Raw genomic sequence first — 21637 nt, 5'->3', positions numbered from 1 at the left:
CCGCGAGTTGCTACTTATTTGCTATTTTGCAAGCTAAATTCATCAAGGCTAAATTCATTAAGGCTGGAAATTGGGACCAAGTTTGAGCCAACCTCAGCAATAAATTATATGCTAAGCTTGTGTTACCTTTTCTAGTGGCACATCAAAAACTTTACCATTTAGATGTATCAACTTGCTTTGTGTTTCTGATGAGCAGAGTCACAACTGAGGATTGATTGAGATGGACGAGTAGATAAAGATGTGGAGTTACATTCCAGAATTTTTAAGCCATGAAGAAAACAAGATCTTGTGTCAGAATTCAAGGAACAGAGATAGAAGAAAAAATTCAGAAGGGGACTATATATTCTTGGTAGCTCTACTATCTCTCTCAGTTTTGTTTAGTCTAAACATTTGGCCCAAAGTTGCTCATCCACAAACTAAACAACTCTGTCATGCAGCTCACCACTGTTGAAAGTTGGCAGAACTGAAAGGAGCCATAAATACCTGCAGGGTCAGACTGCAGATTTCTGTCCCATTTAACAAAAAACAACAAATTTAGAGGTGTGTCTGAAGCCAAATCTTTAAAACCCTTTAAACAGTTAACAGCAGATTTGCTACCTTAACAGAGAAGTCAAACTTGTGTATTAACTGGAGGGAATAAAACGGAGATGTGCCAATTAAAACACAGATATCCAGGAAAAGTTAAAGTACCTATACCCACTGACAGATGTCTCATTAGTTGAGATAGACAGTTTATTTTTTAATAATTCAATGACACGTCTGAAAGCACTTTCAACTCATTTTCTTTATCATTATGGGAAATCTGTAAACCCTTAAAAGTCTTGTCTGCATCTCAGTAGAAATAGAATTCATTTAAATTGAGATATCTCTCTGAAGAACGGTGTAATCAAAATAGTCTAACAACTTCTCAACTCATTCGTACCTTCTCTTTGATTGGGTGTCTCCCTCTGTCTTAAAAAGCCGAGCATGCACGTGTTTCTTTTAAGAAAAAACGAACAAAAAACCTGTAGATGTGGAGAATGAGACGTGTGTGTGCCTGCTTCGGTCTTTTTCTTCCTCGTGAGGAGAGATGAAGAGTGCACCGAGTACAAGGCTACCACCACCTAGAGAAGGAGGGGGGCAGTGTGTGGCTGCGAGAAAGAGCGGAGAGACGTTCAAGGAGAGGGAGGGAGACTGAGACAAGTTCAGCTCCTTGAAGCGCAGGAGCCCGAGCTGTGCCACAGAAACACACACAGACACACACACAGACACACACACAGACACACACACACACACACACACACACACACACACACACACACAGACACACACACACACACACACACACACACACACACACACACACACACACACACACACACACACACACACACACACACACACACACACACACACACACACACACACACACCAGGCTGGAGACACTGGTGGACGGTGTTGTTGTTGTTTGGCCTCAGTTGGGAATCGCCAAAAAGGAGGCGAGAGAACTGCAGAGAGCTGCGTGTGTGTCTGCGCGATTCTTACATCATCTCTTTATTGGAGAGAGAGAGTCAGAGAGACACACATAAAGAGATACAGGAGAGAGAGAGAGGGAGAGAGAGAGAGAGAGAGCAGGGGAGAGAGAGCGAGAGAGGAGGGGAGTGTGTGCAGCCTGTCTCCACTCTGCCAGTCCTCAGCTGCGAAGCGAGTCAGACGGAGCCACTGGCACAACCACCACCACCACCTCCTCCACCACCACCACCACCACCCCGCAGCTCTTTTCTCCCCCTCCTCGGCGTCTCCTCACCCGGCTGTGCTGCTGCGTCCTCATCGGCCCGCGAACATGCCCCGGCCCCGTCCTGCCCAGGGAATGGCGTTGTTACTGCCGGTCGCCTTGTGGATTTTCTGCCCTGTCAACCCTGTGCGCGGAGCTTTGCCAACATCCCGTAAGTTGTCTTCATCACATGTTTTTGTTTTCAAAAGCGCCGATCGGACCCGGAGTGTGGAGCGAGCTCGGTCTCCGGAGCAGAGCGGTGCTCACGAAGGCGAGAGGCAGTGCGTGCACCCGGCGGGGCTGCAGGTATCCCCGCGGTGCGCGGTGCCAGCTGGTGCTCTCTGGAGCTCACAGAGCCGGGCTGCACCGGGAGGAAAGGGCAGATATGGGGAGAGGCAGGGAGCTAGCTGCCCCCTCTGAGTTTAGACCCACATGTGGGAACTCTTCTGGATCTCTGGTCCGTGCACTCATGTTGGGGTTGTTATGCCCGATGGGTTGATCCAGGGGATTCCCATGCCTCCGGAAGGAGTGTCTGTGTGTTCCAGTTGCTGGTTCCTGCTGCTTTTTTTGTGCTGTTTCATTCCTGGGGCGAAGAGTCAATTTGACAGATGAAAAGTTTGAAACCATCACCACAGATATGCTGCTGTTTCTGTGTCCAGCTCCTTTGGGGATCTTTTCAATCATTGATTATCATCATGTAAGAACATTGTATTCTGTTTTCACACCGTTGCTTTTCATCCCTCATCATTTTTGTTGAAACCTCCGGGTTTTAAGGAGGGAGTTGTGCTGTAGTAATGGAAGCTTCACAGTAAAGTGACCCAGAGGCAAATTAAAGATTTCAGATTTCTTTTAGCCTATTGCGTGCACAGCCTGATGCAGGTTGCTGTATGCAATTTGAATGTTGATGAGTCCCTCCTCAATTACCAGATCTGGGCCTTGAGCCAACTTCCTTTTTTTTATTTTGCAGCAAAGACTGGAAAACTTGGAGGCAACTTCTGGAGCTCAAATGATAAGCACACCAAGGATGGAGTTTTTTTTATTTTTTTTATTGTGCGATTACAGCCTCGCACTTAAGCCTTCAAACCTGCTGTGGATTATGTTTTTTTCTTTGTAAATTTACAATAGTGACAACTTGTCATTTTAATATCAAGAGTATGTTTACAACCTACCATAATATTTAGCCAAAGACATATTCCCAGGGATTCAGAGCGGTTTATCCCATGTGCGCCTTTTTATTTAGTTCTCCTTCTTCCCCGTATTTTTTAAACCTATCAGATTAGGTTTTACGCATTAAAGGGGTTTTAATTACTCTAAAATAACCTTGTACAAAGATCTATATTTTATGTCGATACCATCCACACTTGGTGTCATTCCGGTCCTGCTGACCCGGTAACTGAGCCAAACTCGGGGGGGGCTTCGGTGTGAGTGATTCCTCCGGTGATCGCCGGAGCTTCATGAACGTGTCCGGGGACGCGCCTCATTAATCATCCCGCAGGACAGACAAACAGCGATGTGAGTGCGCGTACAACACCCGTGCGCGTTCAGCTGGTGCATGTCCCACAGGGGAGCAAGGAGACGAGCTGGAGATGAGCTGCGCGTTTTCTTCCCCTCCTCAAAGCGGTGGCTCACCACAGCGACCTCTCAGCCGATAGCGGCGACACTATTTATAAAAGTGTATCGATCCCTTTATGGAAATGATCAGTCCTGCAGCAGCCCCTCAATGGGGCCGCTGAGACGGGGTCAACCTCAGGTGTCCCTGGAGCAAAGGGACATTCAGTGTCTTGTTAAAGGACTGCTCCTCCGGGGGCTTGGACGAGGCTGAGTCACAGACTTGGGATGAATGCAATTTTAAAGCCAATAGACCTGTTGGGAGCCGGAGGGTCTAAATAATCTGCTCCTTGCATAATTGTATGGCGGAAAGAATGTATGGAAGAAAAGGTCATTGTAAACTGCAGTGTTGGATATGCATTTAATTAATCGTATGTGATTAATGTATTTTGTTCAAATCTGAAGCATATACCAAATATACAACTTTTTTTATAAAACATTCAGCAACGCATGGTGAATGGTCTGTATTCATATAGTGTTATATTTTATTTAAAGAAAGAGAGAGGGATGCATATAGAGAGCCCATCTAGTCTTGACTACAACTACAAAGCGCTTCACTGTGCTGTTTTGCCATTCACCTATTCACATACATATTTGTTCTGGTGGCTTTGGCTAAGGGGGTAGAGCGGTCGTCGACGGTTCGATCCCAGTCTTCCCCATCTGCATGCTGACGTGCCCTTGGGCAAAGTGCTACCCGTAGATGCACTGTCTAACGGGGGGGGGATGACTGTAAAAGTGCTTTGAGTGGTCATCGAGACCAGAAAGCGCTTCATAAATACAGACCATTTACATTTATACAGTGCGTCTGTGTGCATCACTTTCTCTTTCACACATGATGAACACCTTTCAAACACAGTAACAAGGTTCAAAATTGAAAGCGAACAATGGGAAAACAATTTGAAGATCATACAGCGATAGAGCACATCTGTCACACACTGCCGGCCCAGCTGTCAGGAGCAATGTGGGGTTCGGTATCTTGCCCAAGGACACTTAGGAACTCGGAGTGGGGGAGACTACTCTACCTCTTGAGCCTCAGCCACCCCCCAATACATGAAGGCTTTCATTCTTTTTCATGTTTTCTATCCATAGCATTCTGACCTATATTTCCAAAAAATAATAGAAAAGGACACAACAGGAATATCCCAGTGTGCAGAGGATTTGCAAGCGAGCGTGTGTGTTTGTGAAAGAGAGAGAGAGAGGGATACAAACAGAATATTGAATTGGACCAGCCGCGCTGCCTTTATCCCTCCGCGGGGACCAGATGTGAAGCACTCGGGGGAGCAGACAATGTCATTGTGACCAATGGTCTGAGGCATGAACCAAAAAAGATTAACATTTCCATCCTACCGGGGCAGACACACACTCACACACTAAAAGTCAATGGACTGGTTGACCCCCCCCCCCCCCGACTGTGTGGAGTCTCCCAAGTGCGCACTGAAAATGCTGAGGTGTGTGTGCACCAATGTAAAGAAGCGAGGGAGAGAGAGCGAGAGCAGTAAAGTGAGATTTAAGCCTGTATGCTCTTTTTGTATATGATTTGCGTGTATTTGCATGTTCACGTTTATATTCATGCATGCATGGTTCCACAAGTCATTTGTATGTTGAGCTGTAATCCGAGGATTTTCTCCTACGCAAACCCGGCCTGAAGCGTCAGTTTTATGCTGAATTCCCGCATCGTTTAATTGGTTAGCAAAGGGGTGTCAACTGCGGACGATGCGTCACCAACAAAACCAGATGAACGCACACAAAAGCGTATAAAAGAACACTCATCAACTCATGAGCATAAAGGTGACTACACGGGCACAGATGCTCACACAAGGGGGGGAAATGGAGGTCTCAGTCCTTGTTGCTCCTCAGCTACACTCTTAACCCGAATAAGTTGACATTACTTGAAAAAGGTGAGGAAACCCGTTGCCTTAAACCGTTTAAGTTTTTACATAAGGTAAAAACTAAACAAGTTAAGTTGTATTAACATAAAAACCTTAGTTGATTTAGTCCACATATTTGAGTTTACATTAGTAATCTGAACTCAAAATCATTAGTTAACATAAATTAATTCTACTAGAAAGTCTAAGTGAATTGAAATTATAATTTTACGTTAAACAAACTAACATATTTAAGTAATAACAACTACAACATTATTTAACTCTACTTAAAATCATTTGTTAATGTAAGAGATGTCTTTAAGTTTAGTGTAATCATATTTTGAGTTTGCAAAATGCATTGTTTAAACAAAATCAAATGAAAAGTAAGACATTAAACAATACATATAAATGCTCCAATGTATTTTATTCTTGAAAAAACATTTAAAATGTTATATAACAGTAATACTTTTAAGACAAGTATAAACAGACACAAAAAAAACTGCCTGTAACACTTTGTTTGGTGAAGGAACACAGACGTACTGTATAACAATATCTGCTAAATCCTTGTAAACATTATGACCCATACATCAGTGAATTTAAACTGGAAACAACAATTTAACACTGTTTAAGAGATTGCATAAAATCAACTGAGTAGAAAATGCAGTCAAACATACGCCTCTATATCTTGCACTGTACAATACAAGTGGCTGAAAATTCCTTTCCCCTCTCATTTTTTTTTTACTTATATCAGTTTTTACATAATACAAAGTAATAAACACTGATTCAGTGTTGACATTTTTGACTTTTGTCTACCTTTTAGAACAACCACAAATAAAACGTAATCGGCCTCTTCCACTGTTGCTAGTAGTACTGTTAGAAACTAAGGCAAATAAACCACCCATGACAATCACTCAAATAGCTTGAATAAACTAAATAAAAATTAGTTTGGAGAGGGATTATAACACACAGCATATAACAATATCTGATGTATGTATAAAAAACTGGACATATAAACTGGCTACAAGCCTCTAAAACTTAAACTGACTGGAGAAGGACAGATAAACCGTGTCAATTTTCAAATCTGGTGAACACAATATTCAGTCCTGAGCATACACCACAACACATATTGTACCATGGAACACACATGGCTGGAAATTCCTGTCTTTCATTAAACTTAGATAAACTCTTTCATAATACAAATAAACAAAACACGTTTTGTTATGTGCTATTCCCGTGTAGCCAGACACCAAGCTTGTGGATTTGTCCATATGAGACCAAAACTTTTATACATGTATACATGTTATACATCGAGTGTTAACAAATTAATTTGTGTTCGTAAGAAAAATAGTCAGAAATATACCCACAGAATTATTTTTACAGATACAGTCATGTAGAAAGGGCAAAGCAAATTGTGGATTTTGAGTTTTTGTGGGTGCATGGCCTTTTTTAAACCATCTTGTATTAACTGACCTAAAACCACATTGACCTTCACTTAAGATCATTACATTTTTCAGTGTTTGCAACCTTGGTTTTAGCGCACTCTGGCCCAACGATAGAAGTACCTGTTGAATGAACTGGAATCTGTGCTTCATCGACTTGGGGTAGTTGAGGTGAAGTGCGTATGCAAGTCCAAATATAAGACAAACAGCCCTCAGCAGGTCTTCAATGTTAACCATCACCACTTTTTCCTCAATGATTATCTTCAAAGATGCTGGATAGAGATGCAGCATCTTCTTGTTGACTGCTCAACAAGAAGGATCCTAATGTCGATGTGTTGGTAGGAATCATCATCATCTGAGTCCTTAAGGAGACAAACATAAGAGCACAAAGACATCTCTGTCATTAAATAAGCATTAGTAACGTTTAGCAATGTAGCCTAGTCATGGGATATTGCGAAACATGAGGGAGGGCTGAATTGGTCATAATTAAAGGAGTAAATTAACAAACACATCACAAAAAAAAAGCAGTTTTTTGGGCTCAAATACTTCACCCACCCCTACGGTACGAGTAGATAATGAGTCCTTTTAACAAATAATTGATAAAAGATCAACATGACACATTCACAATGTTATATACTCTTTGATAAAGAAAGAGGTTACTTACAAAGCAAGCTTTGAAAAAGTCATTGGAGAAGGCCTCTGAGCATCATTGTACGAATATCTGTTGGATCTGTAGTCTTTTGGAGAGTAATATGACAACAAGAGTTAGATACTGTGGATACAATGACAGGAAATTAATGGTTTGTATGGGAGTGCCCAAATAACCAAGCACAATTTGGATTGTACTCCACAATTAATAAAGTACAACTTTTTTGGAAAATTACATAAGCTGTGAAAACAATGCAAATACAGGATGGGTATGGACCAACCTTGGTCTCTTGTGATAGCTGAGTCAACTGCTGCCCAATGATCCCTCTCTTACATCAAAATATTTCAACGAGACAAGGACTGTGCCGATCGATGCCCTCAAAGAATTATTTTTTGAGGTTCTTGCCCACAATCCTACTGTACTTCATGTAGATCTGAAAAATACAAAGTTACATTAATAAAAAAATGTATCATTTAAAGTTTTTACAAGCTTTCCGACAAAAACAATGCAAGTGAAGTAACTTGTGACCACTTCTTCAGATGTAATTAAACAGAAAAACATAACATGCCTCCATACTGCTCGTGTGGAGTCATCTGAGTGTCACCAAGCCCACTCCCACTGTCAAATTCAAATTCAACTCGAAACGGCGTAATTTACACCAAGTTTTTGCCCTAAATGTCCACTACCTGAAGAAGCTATGTTACTGCGCAGCCTAGGGTGAGAGCTTGTGTGGAGTGTGCTAGGGTGAACAGACTCCAGAGGAGGATATCAGAGGACATTTAGGCTAAAAACTTGGTGTAAATGATGCCATTTCGAGACGAATATGAATGTCAGGGCTTGGTGACACTCAGATGACACCACTGATGGAAGCAGAATGGAGGCATGTTATGTTTTTTCTGCCGTTTTATTACTTCTGAAGAAGTGGTCACAAGTTACTTCACTTGTATTGGTTTTGGTTGCTTTTTAGTATTTTGTAGACTCAAACACTTCACCCACCCCTCCATTCGACGTAGTGGTGAGAAGATAATGGGTGAACATACCTGGTCTTCTGTGAATAGAGCAGGCCAGCGTTCCATTATCGTGCTTATGGCAGGTTCAGAGTCGAAAGGTCAGTTGGGCAGTTTCACACATGTGTGCCTCCTGTGCATTTGGGTGAATCTTAGATAAGTATACCTTAAGAGCATTTATGGAATTCAATTAGCACAAACATTATTGGTGTAAGCAAGGGAATGCTACAGTTCTGGTGTAGCTCCCATGTTTTAACCTGTAATGTTCTAAAAGGTGACCCCTTTTCTCAGATATAAAATCACAGTACTTACAGTTCCACTGCATTTTCACAACAAAGAGAAAATTAAAAAACGTCAGCCTAACATCTTAGTTGCAGTAACATAAACGCATTTTGAATAGATATGGTTATGAACAGAAAATAGCTAGCGTTAGCCACAAGCACGTGCAATCATAATGCCCCTCACTAACACAAAGCCTTTAGGTCACTGTTCCCAGAGATATCCACAGATTGTTCAATTAAACACTCGCCATTCCACTTGGTGTAGGATTAATAAACGCTGCTTAATACAAAAGAAGAAAAAAAAAGGTTTTCAAATGAATGCTGAAGCTTTGTGGTCGGCAGCTATCTATGAGCCGACAGAAAATCACATTGACACAAGTTAACTTTAGCTTGTATGGTCACTGGACCGTTTTTCTTTTGTAGTAACATATCCAGGAAAGCTACTGAAAATTATATTTACCGTTCCACTTGGTTTAGGCTTTGACACCGTCGAATATCACTCGTGAAGCAGAAACAGCAGCCAGACTCCTCACACCGGGCCCTGCAGGCATGTCCCAACATGCCACCGAGCAGAAATTCAAATAGGCCCCTCCCCTTTCTTACAGAAAAGCAACATTCTAAGTCAGCTCTGCTTAACATCATTAGTAACGTTGTGTGTTTCAGGTGAGTAGTGCAAACAACTCATTTGATTAAGTAATGACATACTGTTTTCACGAAACTAGACATTATAAGTTATGACCACTAAACAAATTTAGTTCAAATAAAATCCGGGTTAAGAGTGTAGATGCTCTAATGAGTTGTCACTAATATGGAAATCTGCTCTTGTTTGTAGTGTTTTTGAGCTGAGGTATCTCATCACCCACTGCACCATGATATCTCATAATCATGAGGACATTCATTTTACCATCTGCAATGCAAATGAACATGTTTCTTTGATTAGGACGCTTCACACGGAACATCTCAGACAGGGATATCAGCTGTAATAACACTGTAACTGAAGTGCACTTTAAATCCTACACAAGTTGTTTTTAAAAATTTGATGCCACACTTTAACCTCCTTGTTTGAACTCCTCATCCCTGCTTTTTCACCGCTGCTAGTTATCGCTCTCTGTGGGGACGGAGAGGCTTTCAATATTTAACGTTTCTCGCAACCCACACGTGTGAAAAGTGAAGAATGTGCCTTTAAGTCACAGTGACACTGTGGGTGGCTAAATGGAATGCCCCGAGAGCCTGTCTGATATAGAATCAGATTAGCCTTTTCTCATCTCATTAAGTATGTCAGGTCATTTGACACAGACATCAGTCTGGTTGCACCTCCAGGGCGACGCAGGGCAAGACCGGGTTTCCTGTGCGTCAGTGTTATTAATTATAGGCAACGCCGTGTGAAGCTAAATGAAGCTAGTTACGTCCTGTCGCCAACACAGATGGTCTTAGGTGAGACGTAGGTCAAATTATTGTATACGACCATGAAAAGCAGATTTCTGGGTTAACGGTTAAGGTAAGGGTTAAGTTAAGGATAAGGTGAAACCCGTTGAAGTGGTTGGGGAGTGTTAAACCATCTCGATGATTCCCCTTGCCTTGTCCTCGACTGGGCACATGAAATGGGGGAGCCAAAGCTAATGCACTGGTCAACACACATCAGTAAACTCCCCATTTCCATATCACCAACACATCAAATATACTTCTGACTCATACGGTCGGCCTCCAAGGTATGATCCAGAGCAAACTGTCCAGCTTTGTGATACTTGATATGTGACGAAGGCTATGATTTAAAGTCTGTCCTACATTCCTGTTTGGAGTTTGGTCCCAATTTATCATCATTAGCAACAAGCCTCATGGGGACCTACCTATCAGGTAAAACATCATATCTGAGGTCCTGGTTAGGGGTAAGACTGGAATTGAGATGACAGCTCAGTGTTTTGTGGACTCAAACACTTCACCCACCGCATTGTAGTGAGTAGACAATGAGTGCATTTTAATTTTTGGGTGAACTAGCCCTTTAACGTTTGGTGGGGTGATGTCCTAGGAAGGATATCTGCCCAAATGTGTTTGTGCGTCTGTGAACACTCACATTAGGAGGTGGTTATAATAGGATTGTAGCTGGAGGGAGCAGACTGGTTTGGCTCAGATTAGATCAGCTCAGTGTGTCTAGCTATGTTTGGCCCTTGTGCATCTCGAAGTGTGCACCTGCCTGTGGTTTGGGCGTGTGTGTGTGTGTGTGTGTGTGTGTGTGTGTGTGTGTGTGTGTGTGTGTGTGTGTGTGTGTGTGTGTGTGTGTGTGTGTATCCACATTAGCGGTTTTATCATCCATGTGAGTCAGTGAGTCAGAGAGAGGAAAAAATGGTTTAGATGTTAATTGAGCTGCAATTTCTCTCTTCCGCCCGGTCCATTTCTGTCCATACCGCTCTCCTCCTCTTGCCTTTTTCTGAACAATCGCTTCTTTCTACTTCCCATCTTTTCAGCAAATCTCCCTCCGTTCTTCCTGCCTGTCTTTCTGGCTTCTGTTCATTGATTCCCACTCTTTCATCCGCTGACTCTGCCGTGTTTCTCTCATCCTTTCATTCAGTTTTTGTACCTCCAGCCTCCTGCCCTTTCTCTTGTGCCTAAGTATCTCTTATTCTCTCTATCCCTTCTTGGCTTTCCCCTGTGGTTTTATCATCTGGCCATAATCACTTCCCTCCTCCCTGGTACTTTCTTCTATTCTTTTCTTTTTTTTTTCATCCACCCAATCTCTCCCCTCACAATCTGTCCCCTCTCCTCTCATGCCTGATTGCAAATATGCTTGAGTTCAAAAAAGTCCCCACGAGCCACTTTTCAAGGGAGTGGGGATGCATCTGTTTGCATGCTCATGCAAACTCTCAGTTCGACGCCTACTTTGTGCGTGCGTGTTTCTATGTGTGCAACAGCCAGATTGTCGTGGATCGCAGCCAGACGCACACACAGCCACACTGCGTTCTCCTCTCTTGGTTTCGTATAGCTCTTAAATTTAGCTTGCTCCATCAGTGTATAAATATTTTACCTGACCAAAACTTGAGTTCATCACAGTGCTTTTAGGAGGAAAATACTTATTCCTAATTTTAAAAGCACTTTATTTAATAGCTCAAGGAATCAGATTCGCATAATGTCACAGCAGCCCATAATAAACGCATATGAATTTTACTCCGGGGGGTAAAAATATGCATTTACTCTCACTTTTACTGCACAAAGAGGCTTTTAACCGATTTTCTGATAAAGTTCATTGATTGAACGTGTAAAAAAGATCCAATAGTAAGAAATGCATTGTCATAGCCACCAAGACTGCCCCCCCCCATTCACTTTCAGCTTCAGTCACCTTAAAGAATTGAGAATTTCCTCTTGTAAGTGAATGCTACAGTGGGGCTATCTATGGTTCATCTTGGGAGCGAAGCCACAGTGATACAAATGTACACTGACAAGTCATGCAGCGTAATTCCCTTAACGATGGCAGTAACGTAGCATGTGCACGCTCCCACACACACACACACACACACACACACACACACACACACACACCATGCATGTCGCACAGAGGACTGCCTTTTTTCCCTCTTTCCTCATCTGTCCTCCTCTGCAACACACAAACACACACACACACAAGGTCAGTGAATGTTACTGATTTAACATGCATTAATTGAAAATTAAATCAATGCATAATGCAGACTTTACTAAATGTTAAAATCTCCATCTGTAGGTTTCAATACATGCGTACCTGAGATGCTGTAAGTGTGTGTGTGAGTTTGTGCGTTTGTGTGTGTGTGTGCTTGTTACCCTGATATACATTCGAGCTAACTAACACGCAGCGTGTGAGAGCCATGAGGGGCACAGGCACGCATGAATATTAAAAGTCACTTTTAAAGTTTCTCATTAAAACCATTATTGATTAGTTTAACTCCCACCATAAAAGGAATCATTAAACAAGTCAAAAAACAATTACTGAGGTTAATTTAAAAAAAAAAAACACCTCACAGTTGGGGTTATTGTGATGGTTAAGGTTTTTGTAATGGGGATGTAAAGGATGTCCGTGAACTTGCAAAGGTCGAAGAACCCACCTATGTGTGTGTGTGTGTGTGTGTGTGTGTGTGTGTGTGTGTGTGTGTTTCTGCACACATGGGTGATCTCAGAGTTATTCTTGTGTAATGTGTTCTCATTAGAACCTGTCACAATCTGTCCTCCTCGTTAGACAAGGGTCTCTGAGAAAGGGAGAGGGGGCGGGCTGGCAGGATGGAGGGAGGGAGGGAGGGAGGAAGAAAGAAAGAAGGACACAAGAGGAGGTCGCATTTTATCAGACAGGAGAGAATGATGAGGAGAGACAGCGGGAGGAGAGACGATCAGATGGCTGGAGTTGTCTTTGATCCCTCGTCATTCAAGATCACTGATGTTTTTTGAAATCAGTGCCAGAGGTTGCATAAGTTGGAGGATAGTCCGAGCTGTGGCAAGCGGGTGTGTGGAATAGCGATGCTACACACGTAGAAAACACACGGACGAAGATGTCAACAGAGTTAGAGGTGATTTGAGCTGACGACGTGATCTACGCAGCTGAGTTAATACATCACTTCCTGCCTCTGACTGCTGCTCCAGCTCTCCGCCTCAATAATGCGGCGGATTTGTTGCTGTCGTGAACACGTCCGTGCAGAAAAAACCTCCCGCTGCGTTGTGCGTGCGTGACTGTGGGTAAACTCCGTAGCCAATTAGAGGGAGAGAGTGACACGGCTGCGATTTTTTCCACCTAAAACTGCAGAAAACGGAGTTGGAATCTTCTTCGTTTAGCTCTGATTGTACCTGTTTAATCACTGAGAGGGAACTAATCGACGGGGTGTAACAAGCGGCCTGAGATTGATCCTGGGAGAGGGCCAGGATTGAGCTGCACCAGGGTTAAGGCGGAGTGAGCGGCTAAAAGCAGTGCACTCTAAGTGAATCTGACCCCCACCCTCATTCAGTGTCAAAACACCAGTGTCAAGAGCTGCACCTCCGTCAGCAGCAGGGAGAAAGTTTACACACACACACACACAGAAACACACACACACACACACACGACTCCGGTGGTACTAGATCCCTTGTACATGCTCCAGTGCTGGAGGGCATCGGTGTGAGCGGCTTGTTTGGTGTCGAGCAAACAATGCGGACATGACCCCCCGCCGGCATCCCACCCACGCATATACGTGTGTGTGTGTGTGTGTGTGTGTGTTTGTGCCAGTTGTGTTCGGGGACCAAATCCAAGGCTCTGTCACGGTTTGCAAACATTTCAACTCAGGAGAGAGGTGTTGCAACAGATGACTGGAAATCTATACCAGCACCAAGGCCCTTCTGTTACATGGTAGAATACTAATGTATCACTGTTTGTTTTAATTGCTATTGATAATAAACTATAGATTTAATTGAAACATGCACAGCATGTTTTAATTACAGCGGCGTATTAGTGCTGTGGCACACATGACATTTTGTGCCATCAGCTGTTTTACAGCGCGACCTCTCATCAGTTGCTGATTGACTTCATATTTCGACTTGTTTTCGTGATGGCTGGGTTTGAGTTTGAACTCATCTGTGGTTTGTTTTAGGATTTCTTTTTTTTTTGGTCAAATATTTTATGCTTTGTGTTCCCTATACTGAGTGTAGCTAAAATAGTGGTACTTCCAGTCTATACAAGCTTTTCAAAATATGTGAAATGAATCCTAAAAGTCACGTGATAATCAGAGCAATGTCATGGTAGCGTCCGCCAAGGAGGATATGTTTTCATCTGTGTTTGTTTTAAGTTAGTTAGCAGGACTACTGGATGGATTACCATGACACTTGATGGAAAGATTTATGGGTTAGAGGAGAACCCAATAAATGTTGGTGCGGATGCAAGATTCTTTCCCGTTCTTTCTTTAACAGTGCTGCATTTTGTTTGATGTTTTCACCAATTTCCCAGGGAAGATTTAACGGATCTTGATGAAAAATTACACTTTGCAGTTTGGTGCAGATCCATAAAACATCCTGATGTAGTAAATTGAGGGGACTGTTGATGGAGCAGTGCTGAGTGATATTCTAGATTGCTCCACATAAACCACGGTCTTCCCTACAAGCTTGATAACAGACATCTAAGTTCTGATTTGTCACAGATGTCACAAATCAGCGGCAGGGGAGACGCTGGGTCTTTGCGGGACATGTAAGATTACCTAAAGGAATTTCGAATACATGGAAGTGGAAACCACTAATTAATCATACATGCATTTTTAATGTATAGTGAGTACATTACACAGGGAGTGCAGGGCTTTAATCAGACTTTGAGCTATAATTACATTAACTAATTAGTTATTGCTCATGTATAAATAAGCAGCACACATTACCAAGTCATTAGCTGAGAGTGATCGAGCAGGAAAAGGCGTTGTTTCTTGAATTACATAGAGATGCATTGAGGTCGTGGTCGGAGCAGAATTTGAACTGTTGCTCTTGCTTGACTCCGTCTGTGAGTTTAACCTATATTCTGCCACATTAACCCTTTGAGCTGCACATGCCGGATGGGCAACATGATGAATCAAGGGATTACACATTAAAAACCACTGCACAACATCTGTTCAACTGCCTCCACCCCCCCCCCCCCACACACACACACACAAAGCTTCACTGATGCTAAGTCCCGCTACATCTGTGTCTTTCACTTTTTTTACCTCCACACATATTATTGTAAAAAATTGCACGTATAATTTTATGAGCAGCCGAGTGTGTGTGTGTGTGTTTGCCCGACGGTGCAGCACCTCTGTCAAATTGGATGTTGGAAATCTAACCACTAGCTCATGTGGAAGAATGCAGTGGAAAAGGGCATTGTGCCACCACTAAGACAAATGTTGTTATTACGCTCTGCCTTTGCATTCAATTTGTTTCTTAAGCCGCTTGAATACCCAATTTACAGGCCAAGATTAAGTGAATTAATCTTTGGGCCACTTCCATTGAAAAAACATTCCTCCTTTTTTTTGTCTTTAGAGTTCTTGGAGGAAAAATACTATAGCCATACTATCGTGTGTGTGTGTCTCTGTGTGTGTGTGTGTGTGTGAAGTGAAACTACAGTTTATGCTTGTACAGGCTCTGACTGTATATATGACTTGGTTTATTTCTACCTCCCAAAGTATTTGTGGAATTAAAGAGCAGGACAAAATAAAGAGCAAAAGAAACTCAGACGGCAAACTAGAAATCAGAATCAATTTTTATTCAAGGTATAGAAAAAGGTTTGGTTAAGGCATGTGGTGGTGATATTGAAAGTAAAGACTGTATAAAAATATGGTCGATGCGTCTCCACTTCCTCTCACAATCCAGAAATTACGCCAACAGATCTCAGATATGAACGCTGCTATCTTGTGCGTTTGGTGCCAGAGTCTGTGTATAACTCCAAATGAGTCAGTCTCAGCTGTCAATCAAGACGTTTTTGTTGCATGAAATAACTCAAACCACTGTTTGCACTTGAACATGCATCAGTATGATAAGAAAAAAACTAAGAAATAACAGAAAATAACCCCAAATTACAGAAACTATCTTTGAAAAATATATTTGACTTACACTTTTCCTTCCACTACCATGGAGTGGGGCGGGTTTGATGATCTGTTATGCCAACATCCACCAAGTGGCGATTTTGGGGCACTGTCATGTTGTCGGTCTTCATACATAGTGCATGGGTTAAGGGTCAGAGAAAGGGTCACACACGCAGAAATAAGTGCATGTGTGGCTCGGTCGAGGTGAGTGGCTGGCAGAGAGTTGCTTCTAATAACCACATTTTCGTATATTAAACCACATACCAACGATATACAATCAGGGTAAATATCAAATTATAGAAAGTTATTTAAAGGTTGATTCCGCCTGATTTCTGAACGTAACCGGTTCCACAATCGTCGAGCAGAAACGGCAACAGCTCCGTTACATTTCAGCTTTAGTCGTGACCGCGGGACACACTGGAGAGACCTGTGTCAGTTTGTGTTCCCTGTGTATAGCAGAGGCTGGGTGTGTTCGTGTGTGTTGACGTGATTGCTTGTGAGATAAAAAAAAAAAATAGCTTTGTGTGTGTATACGAGTGGAAAAGGGCAGAATAGAGAGTTGAGGCTGGATGTGGATGTGCTTTGTTAGCTCTGGTTCAAGGTGTTGCTACAGTGTGAGCTTAGATTAGTCAGACAGGGGTCACCGCTTCTTCTTTAAACCTTCCTTTCACCTACCGTCTCTCAACCTTCCTCTGTTGTAGCTGTGTGTTTTATTCCCTGCTGCTTCCTTTGTCTTCCTATCCCTCTCTTGGTCGTCATCTCTCATCTCTCGCCTACCTTGATTTCTCTCTTTTGTTCCTCACACTGTTTAATCCACCCAGGTTGCCCCTTACCCGTACACATTTCTTTCTTCTTTCCGTCTATCTTACACAACCTTGTTTATGTCTTTTGGCACAGTGCTCTTCTATTCATACTTTTCGCCAATTTATTTTCCCATCCATAACCATTTTATCTCCCTTTACCCACCTCCACGGAATGTAGCTTTCACTTTCACTCAAGCTGTCTATGAAGTCAAGACAACAATGACAAAACATTTATGTGTGCAGAAGGCTATTATCCAAGTTTGAAAGAGATACGTCTGAGGTTTGTGATCTTGAAATGCCTCTGTCTTTCTTTCCCTGTCTACGAATGCCACCATTATTATCACTTTGGCTTGAATCTTGGTGTCGTAACAATAATCCATGTTTTGACATTCAAACTAAACTTCCCTGGATTCCTCTTGCTACTGTCTTTTTAAGCAATTGGTTACGTTTGGGAAGATCAATTCCCTGAGTAGAATTCTTGTGTTGGTTGCGTTTGATTAGTCAGTGATTGTCTCTGCAGTTTTCTACAAGAACGTGTGACAGCTGCTTAGACAGCTTCAGACCAACTATGATCATTAAACCCAAATAGGAACCAGGCTATGCTTGTGAAGGAGTGAGTAGATTTTCAAAGTTCCTAAAAGGTTTTTGGTTACCAGGTCATGTTTCTCTGTTGGATTATAGACGCCCCCCACATGCAGTCAAGTCTGTTAATATGCTCTCCAGCAATGATTTGCGTTAATCCTGACCTTTCTGGAAGGAGGTCAAATTCTAATTAATATATGCTGTGTGAGTTTATTAACAATGAGCTCAATTCAGAACTGCTGAAACGGGCACAAAGACAATATTGAAGACAGCAGGCCAGCAGCGGATTGAGGTAGGTCAATCCTTTAGCAGCTCGGTTGATTAATTTGGAATTTCATTAAAGCCCCATTTAACTGTTCGTTAATGAGTGATCACCATTGAAATTCGCAGCATGTGTCACATTTACAAAGTGACGACCTAAATGGAAATATTCGAGAATTATTTTTAATGGACTTAACCTTTAGAGTTGAACCTTAAAAGGGCTAGATGACCCTGTGCAGTATACCACTAGAGAGCCACCCCTGCTACACCGGCGTGCTCGCAGTCCACCACATGGAGGGGTAACAGTTTCCTGCACTTGAATGACTGTAAATGTGTAGCTAGTCCCCCTGGCCCAACATTGGCACCGATAACAGTCTAGCCTGGGTGTCTTATCTCAAACTGTTAAAAATAATCTAGGTGTTATTTTCCACCCAGATTTGTCCTCTGACAGCTAGGACACCAAAGTTTTGGAATTCTGCTTTGTACAACTGAGATATTCAACCAAGATAAGATCTGCGGAGCGACAAAAAAAGGTCATCCATGCTTTTTATCTTCTCCAGACAGGAGTTTTGCAATGTCACTTATTCTACAATCAGAAGGTGAAACATCCGAAGAGTACAGTTGATACGAAACTTGCCACAGGGATTAACACTTTCTAAGAGAGGCGTCCACATCACAGTAATCCGACCCTTCACTGATCTTCTTGTGAAGGCTCCTGTCCATATCTCTGATCGACAAACTCCTTTTGAGCCTTTTTTGAAACCATCTGATAGCGTTCTACAATTGGTTCCTAAATCTAGATTTATCACTGAAGGTGATTAGGCTTTTACTGCGATTAAAAGCTAGAGACATTTGTAATATTAATTTTTGTTTTTACCATGAAGTATTATTTTTAAATGACTATTTTGACTTAATAAATGCTCATCCTGTCAGCTGGCATCTATCAGAGTTGTCTAGAGATGAAATGCCGATGGTCAACGTGGAGGGGATTACATCATGGCTGATCACAGATCAGTTTCAGCCCTTTAATCTCTGTCTGGGACGAACAGAGATGCTGACTGAGTTCATGGCAGAGAGGAACACACACACACACACTGGAAACATCAAATCTGATTTATAGATTTATTTACCAGACAGCACCCTGCCATGCCCCTGTATTTCAGCAGCCTGGGTGGCGGTTTGAATATGTAAGCATGCTGATACCTACTTGCATTAATTCTCATTAATTCATGAGAATTAATGTTTCAATGAGCGTGTGCATGTGGGTGTGTTCTTGCATGTGAACTGACCCATAAACGTTATTCCTTTTTTTCCCCATATATTTTTAGGGTAAGGTGCACAACCACACATAGACATTTGATTTTTTTGCTTAGGAGGTTGAAAAGTGTTCTCTTGATTGACTGTGGGAGCAGAGGAGAGGTGAGAGCTCTTTGGCCTTCGTTGAATGACAAAGTGCAAAGTGTTGACATAAAATCACAATGATTCTATTGCAGAATATGAAGTTGCTGGAGTCTGTGCATCAAGGTGTGTAGCCAAGTAATGTTCCTGGTGGTCAGTGGCAGGTCATGGTTACTGGGAACTTTGCAACCAGTAATTTATTGTATGATTTTGGTTATTCACTTATTCATATTCAAAATTGCTCGGCCCCTTCAAATATGGTGCAAACATTCACTTGGACTCATAGATTAGAATTTGCTGGTCAAAGGTCAAAGTGTCTTTACCAAACACGATTCTTGTGAACGCAACGCCTGAGGAACACTTTAAGGGAATTTCCCCAAATTTGGTACAAACCGACTTTCATGAATAGTTTAGTCCCCTTTGCTGTGGGTTACGAGCTTGCTTGAATTGGGTTGATTTGATTTTAGTTTTGTGTATTGGTGAGTATAAGGTCAACTCAAGTAAGTTGTTTCCCATTGAAAACTTTATACAAAAGAAAATTCTGTAAAGAAAAACTCATTATTCACAAGGTTTCTCTACCTTAAGTCATTATGAATGTATCAGAATGGAACTGGCTTTTATTCTGTAAATGCAATGGTGCCCACATTTAGCTGACCTTAGTTTTTCTCGATTGCTTAAGCACGATTTTCAAAACAGGGCCCGTGTTTTCAAAACACTAAACACAATTAGCACAACCACACACCCAATTAGCAAAACACTACAGATCCTTTGCAAAATTAAACACTCTTGTAAAAACTATACACTTCTTTTTAAAAACCACACTTTGTTACTATATGAAACACACACGTTTCACATTACTATACTCTGTTAGCACGAGTTACACTATGCTGTGATAAACCTAAAACACTTTTAGCACTTCTACTTCCCTATGATTAGAGTAGGCTACTATCAACAAAGTACAAATATAATGTAAATTCACCAAACACTACACAAGAACAATGTTCCAGACTGAAGAAACTCATTTATTTCTCAACACGCCCAAAATGTTGACATAGACATTCATAATACTGTAACCAAACGTGACTTTACGTATTTCACAGGAAAAGGCAACAGAAGTGCTGATAGTGCATAGAATACAGTACTGTAAGCAGTGACTGAAACCATGCAGATGTTTTTGATATGATGATATTTTTACAACACCTGTTTTCCAGTCGAAATGTTCTCATCACCCTTGCCACTGTATATCGGCTTACAGTTTTTCTCAATTGCTTAAGCACGATTTTCAAAACAGGGCCCGTGTTTTCAAAACACTACACACAATTAGCACAACCACACACCCAATTAGCAAAACACTACAGATCCTTTGCAAAATTAAACACTCTTGTAAAAACTATACACTTCTTTTTAAAAACCACACTTTGTTACTATATGAAACACACACGTTTCACATTACTATACTCTGTTTGCACGAGTTACACTCTGCTGTGATAAACCTAAAACACTTTTAGCACTTCTACTTTCCTATGATTAGAGTAGGCTACTATCAACAAAGTACAAATATAATGTAAATTCACCAAACACTACACAAGACCAATGTTGCAGACTGAAGAAACTCATTTATTTCTCAACACGCCCAAAATGTTGACATAGAGATTCATAATACTGTAACCAAACGTCACTTTACGTATTGTAAGTTAAAAATTTTTTTTTTATTATCTCCCTCTCTTGCTGTTCTGTGAACACAGGAGGCCTTCCCCCTTGTCGTCCCTTACCCTCAATCCTATGTAGAAAAAAAAACAGTATACAATAGTACAGTAATTTCACAGGAAAAAGGTAACAGTAGTGCTGATAGTGCATAGAATACAGTACTGTAAGCAGTGACTGAAACCATGCAGATGTTTTTGATATGATGATATTTTTACAACACCTATTTTCCAGTCGAAATGTTCTCATCACCCTTGCCGCTGTATATCGGCTTAGATTTGGCTGTACTCGCAGTCCAGCCTCCCTCAGCGCCAGGCTGTGGTTGACAACGTGGTCAACCAGTGTTGCGCGGATCTCATTTGTCAGATTCGGTCCTCTTTGAGCACCTTCTTGTCTTCCTCTTCCTCTTCCTCCCCTTCCTCCTCCTCCTCGTCCTCCTCCTCGTCCTCCTCGTTCTCCTCGTTCCCCTCTTCCTCGTCCTCCTCCTCGTCCTCCTCGTTGTCCTCGTTGTCCTCGTTCTCCTCGTCCTCCTCGTTCTCCTCCTCCTCCTCCTCGTCTTACTCTTTCTCTGACTCTTTCCATTGTGCTTGGAGAACGATGAACTCACCCACTGCTTTTTATAGTGCTTACACACCTGATTGTTGTGTCTACAATTAAGCAAACAAGTGTTTGCACACCTGATGACTGTGTTGAACCAATTGGTTGGACGGTGTGGTAATTTGACAGTCAGTGCTTTGGTATTGCAAGGACGTGACTTCATGATAGAT

At 42.0% G+C, this 21637-nt stretch overlaps 1 protein-coding gene and 1 long non-coding RNA gene across 2 annotated transcripts in view; one reads left to right on the top strand and one right to left on the bottom strand.

Annotated features, from left to right (window-relative positions):
• The first annotated feature begins 1822 nt into the window (after positions 1–1822).
• The window catches only part of cntnap2a (contactin associated protein 2a), a 326430-nt gene continuing 306615 nt past the window's right edge, over positions 1823–21637 (top strand). The window contains exon 1 of the mRNA XM_061094189.1: positions 1823–1925. Within this exon, the coding sequence (XP_060950172.1) occupies positions 1823–1925 (103 nt within the window). The remainder of the gene's footprint in view (positions 1926–21637) is intronic.
• Positions 6525–9131, bottom strand: LOC133026914 (uncharacterized). The gene is made up of 5 exons (XR_009683241.1): positions 9063–9131; positions 8355–8454; positions 7595–7747; positions 7330–7402; positions 6525–7027 (listed from the first exon to the last, which is right to left on the bottom strand). It is a non-coding gene; the product is annotated as an uncharacterized LOC133026914 (long non-coding RNA).

The sequence above is a fragment of the Limanda limanda genome, chromosome 20 (assembly GCF_963576545.1).
Source record: "Limanda limanda chromosome 20, fLimLim1.1, whole genome shotgun sequence".
In the NCBI taxonomy this organism is placed as follows: Eukaryota; Metazoa; Chordata; class Actinopteri; order Pleuronectiformes; family Pleuronectidae; genus Limanda; species Limanda limanda.
Note: the sequence above shows the minus strand (reverse complement) of the source record. Positions and strands in the feature narration are given on the sequence as shown.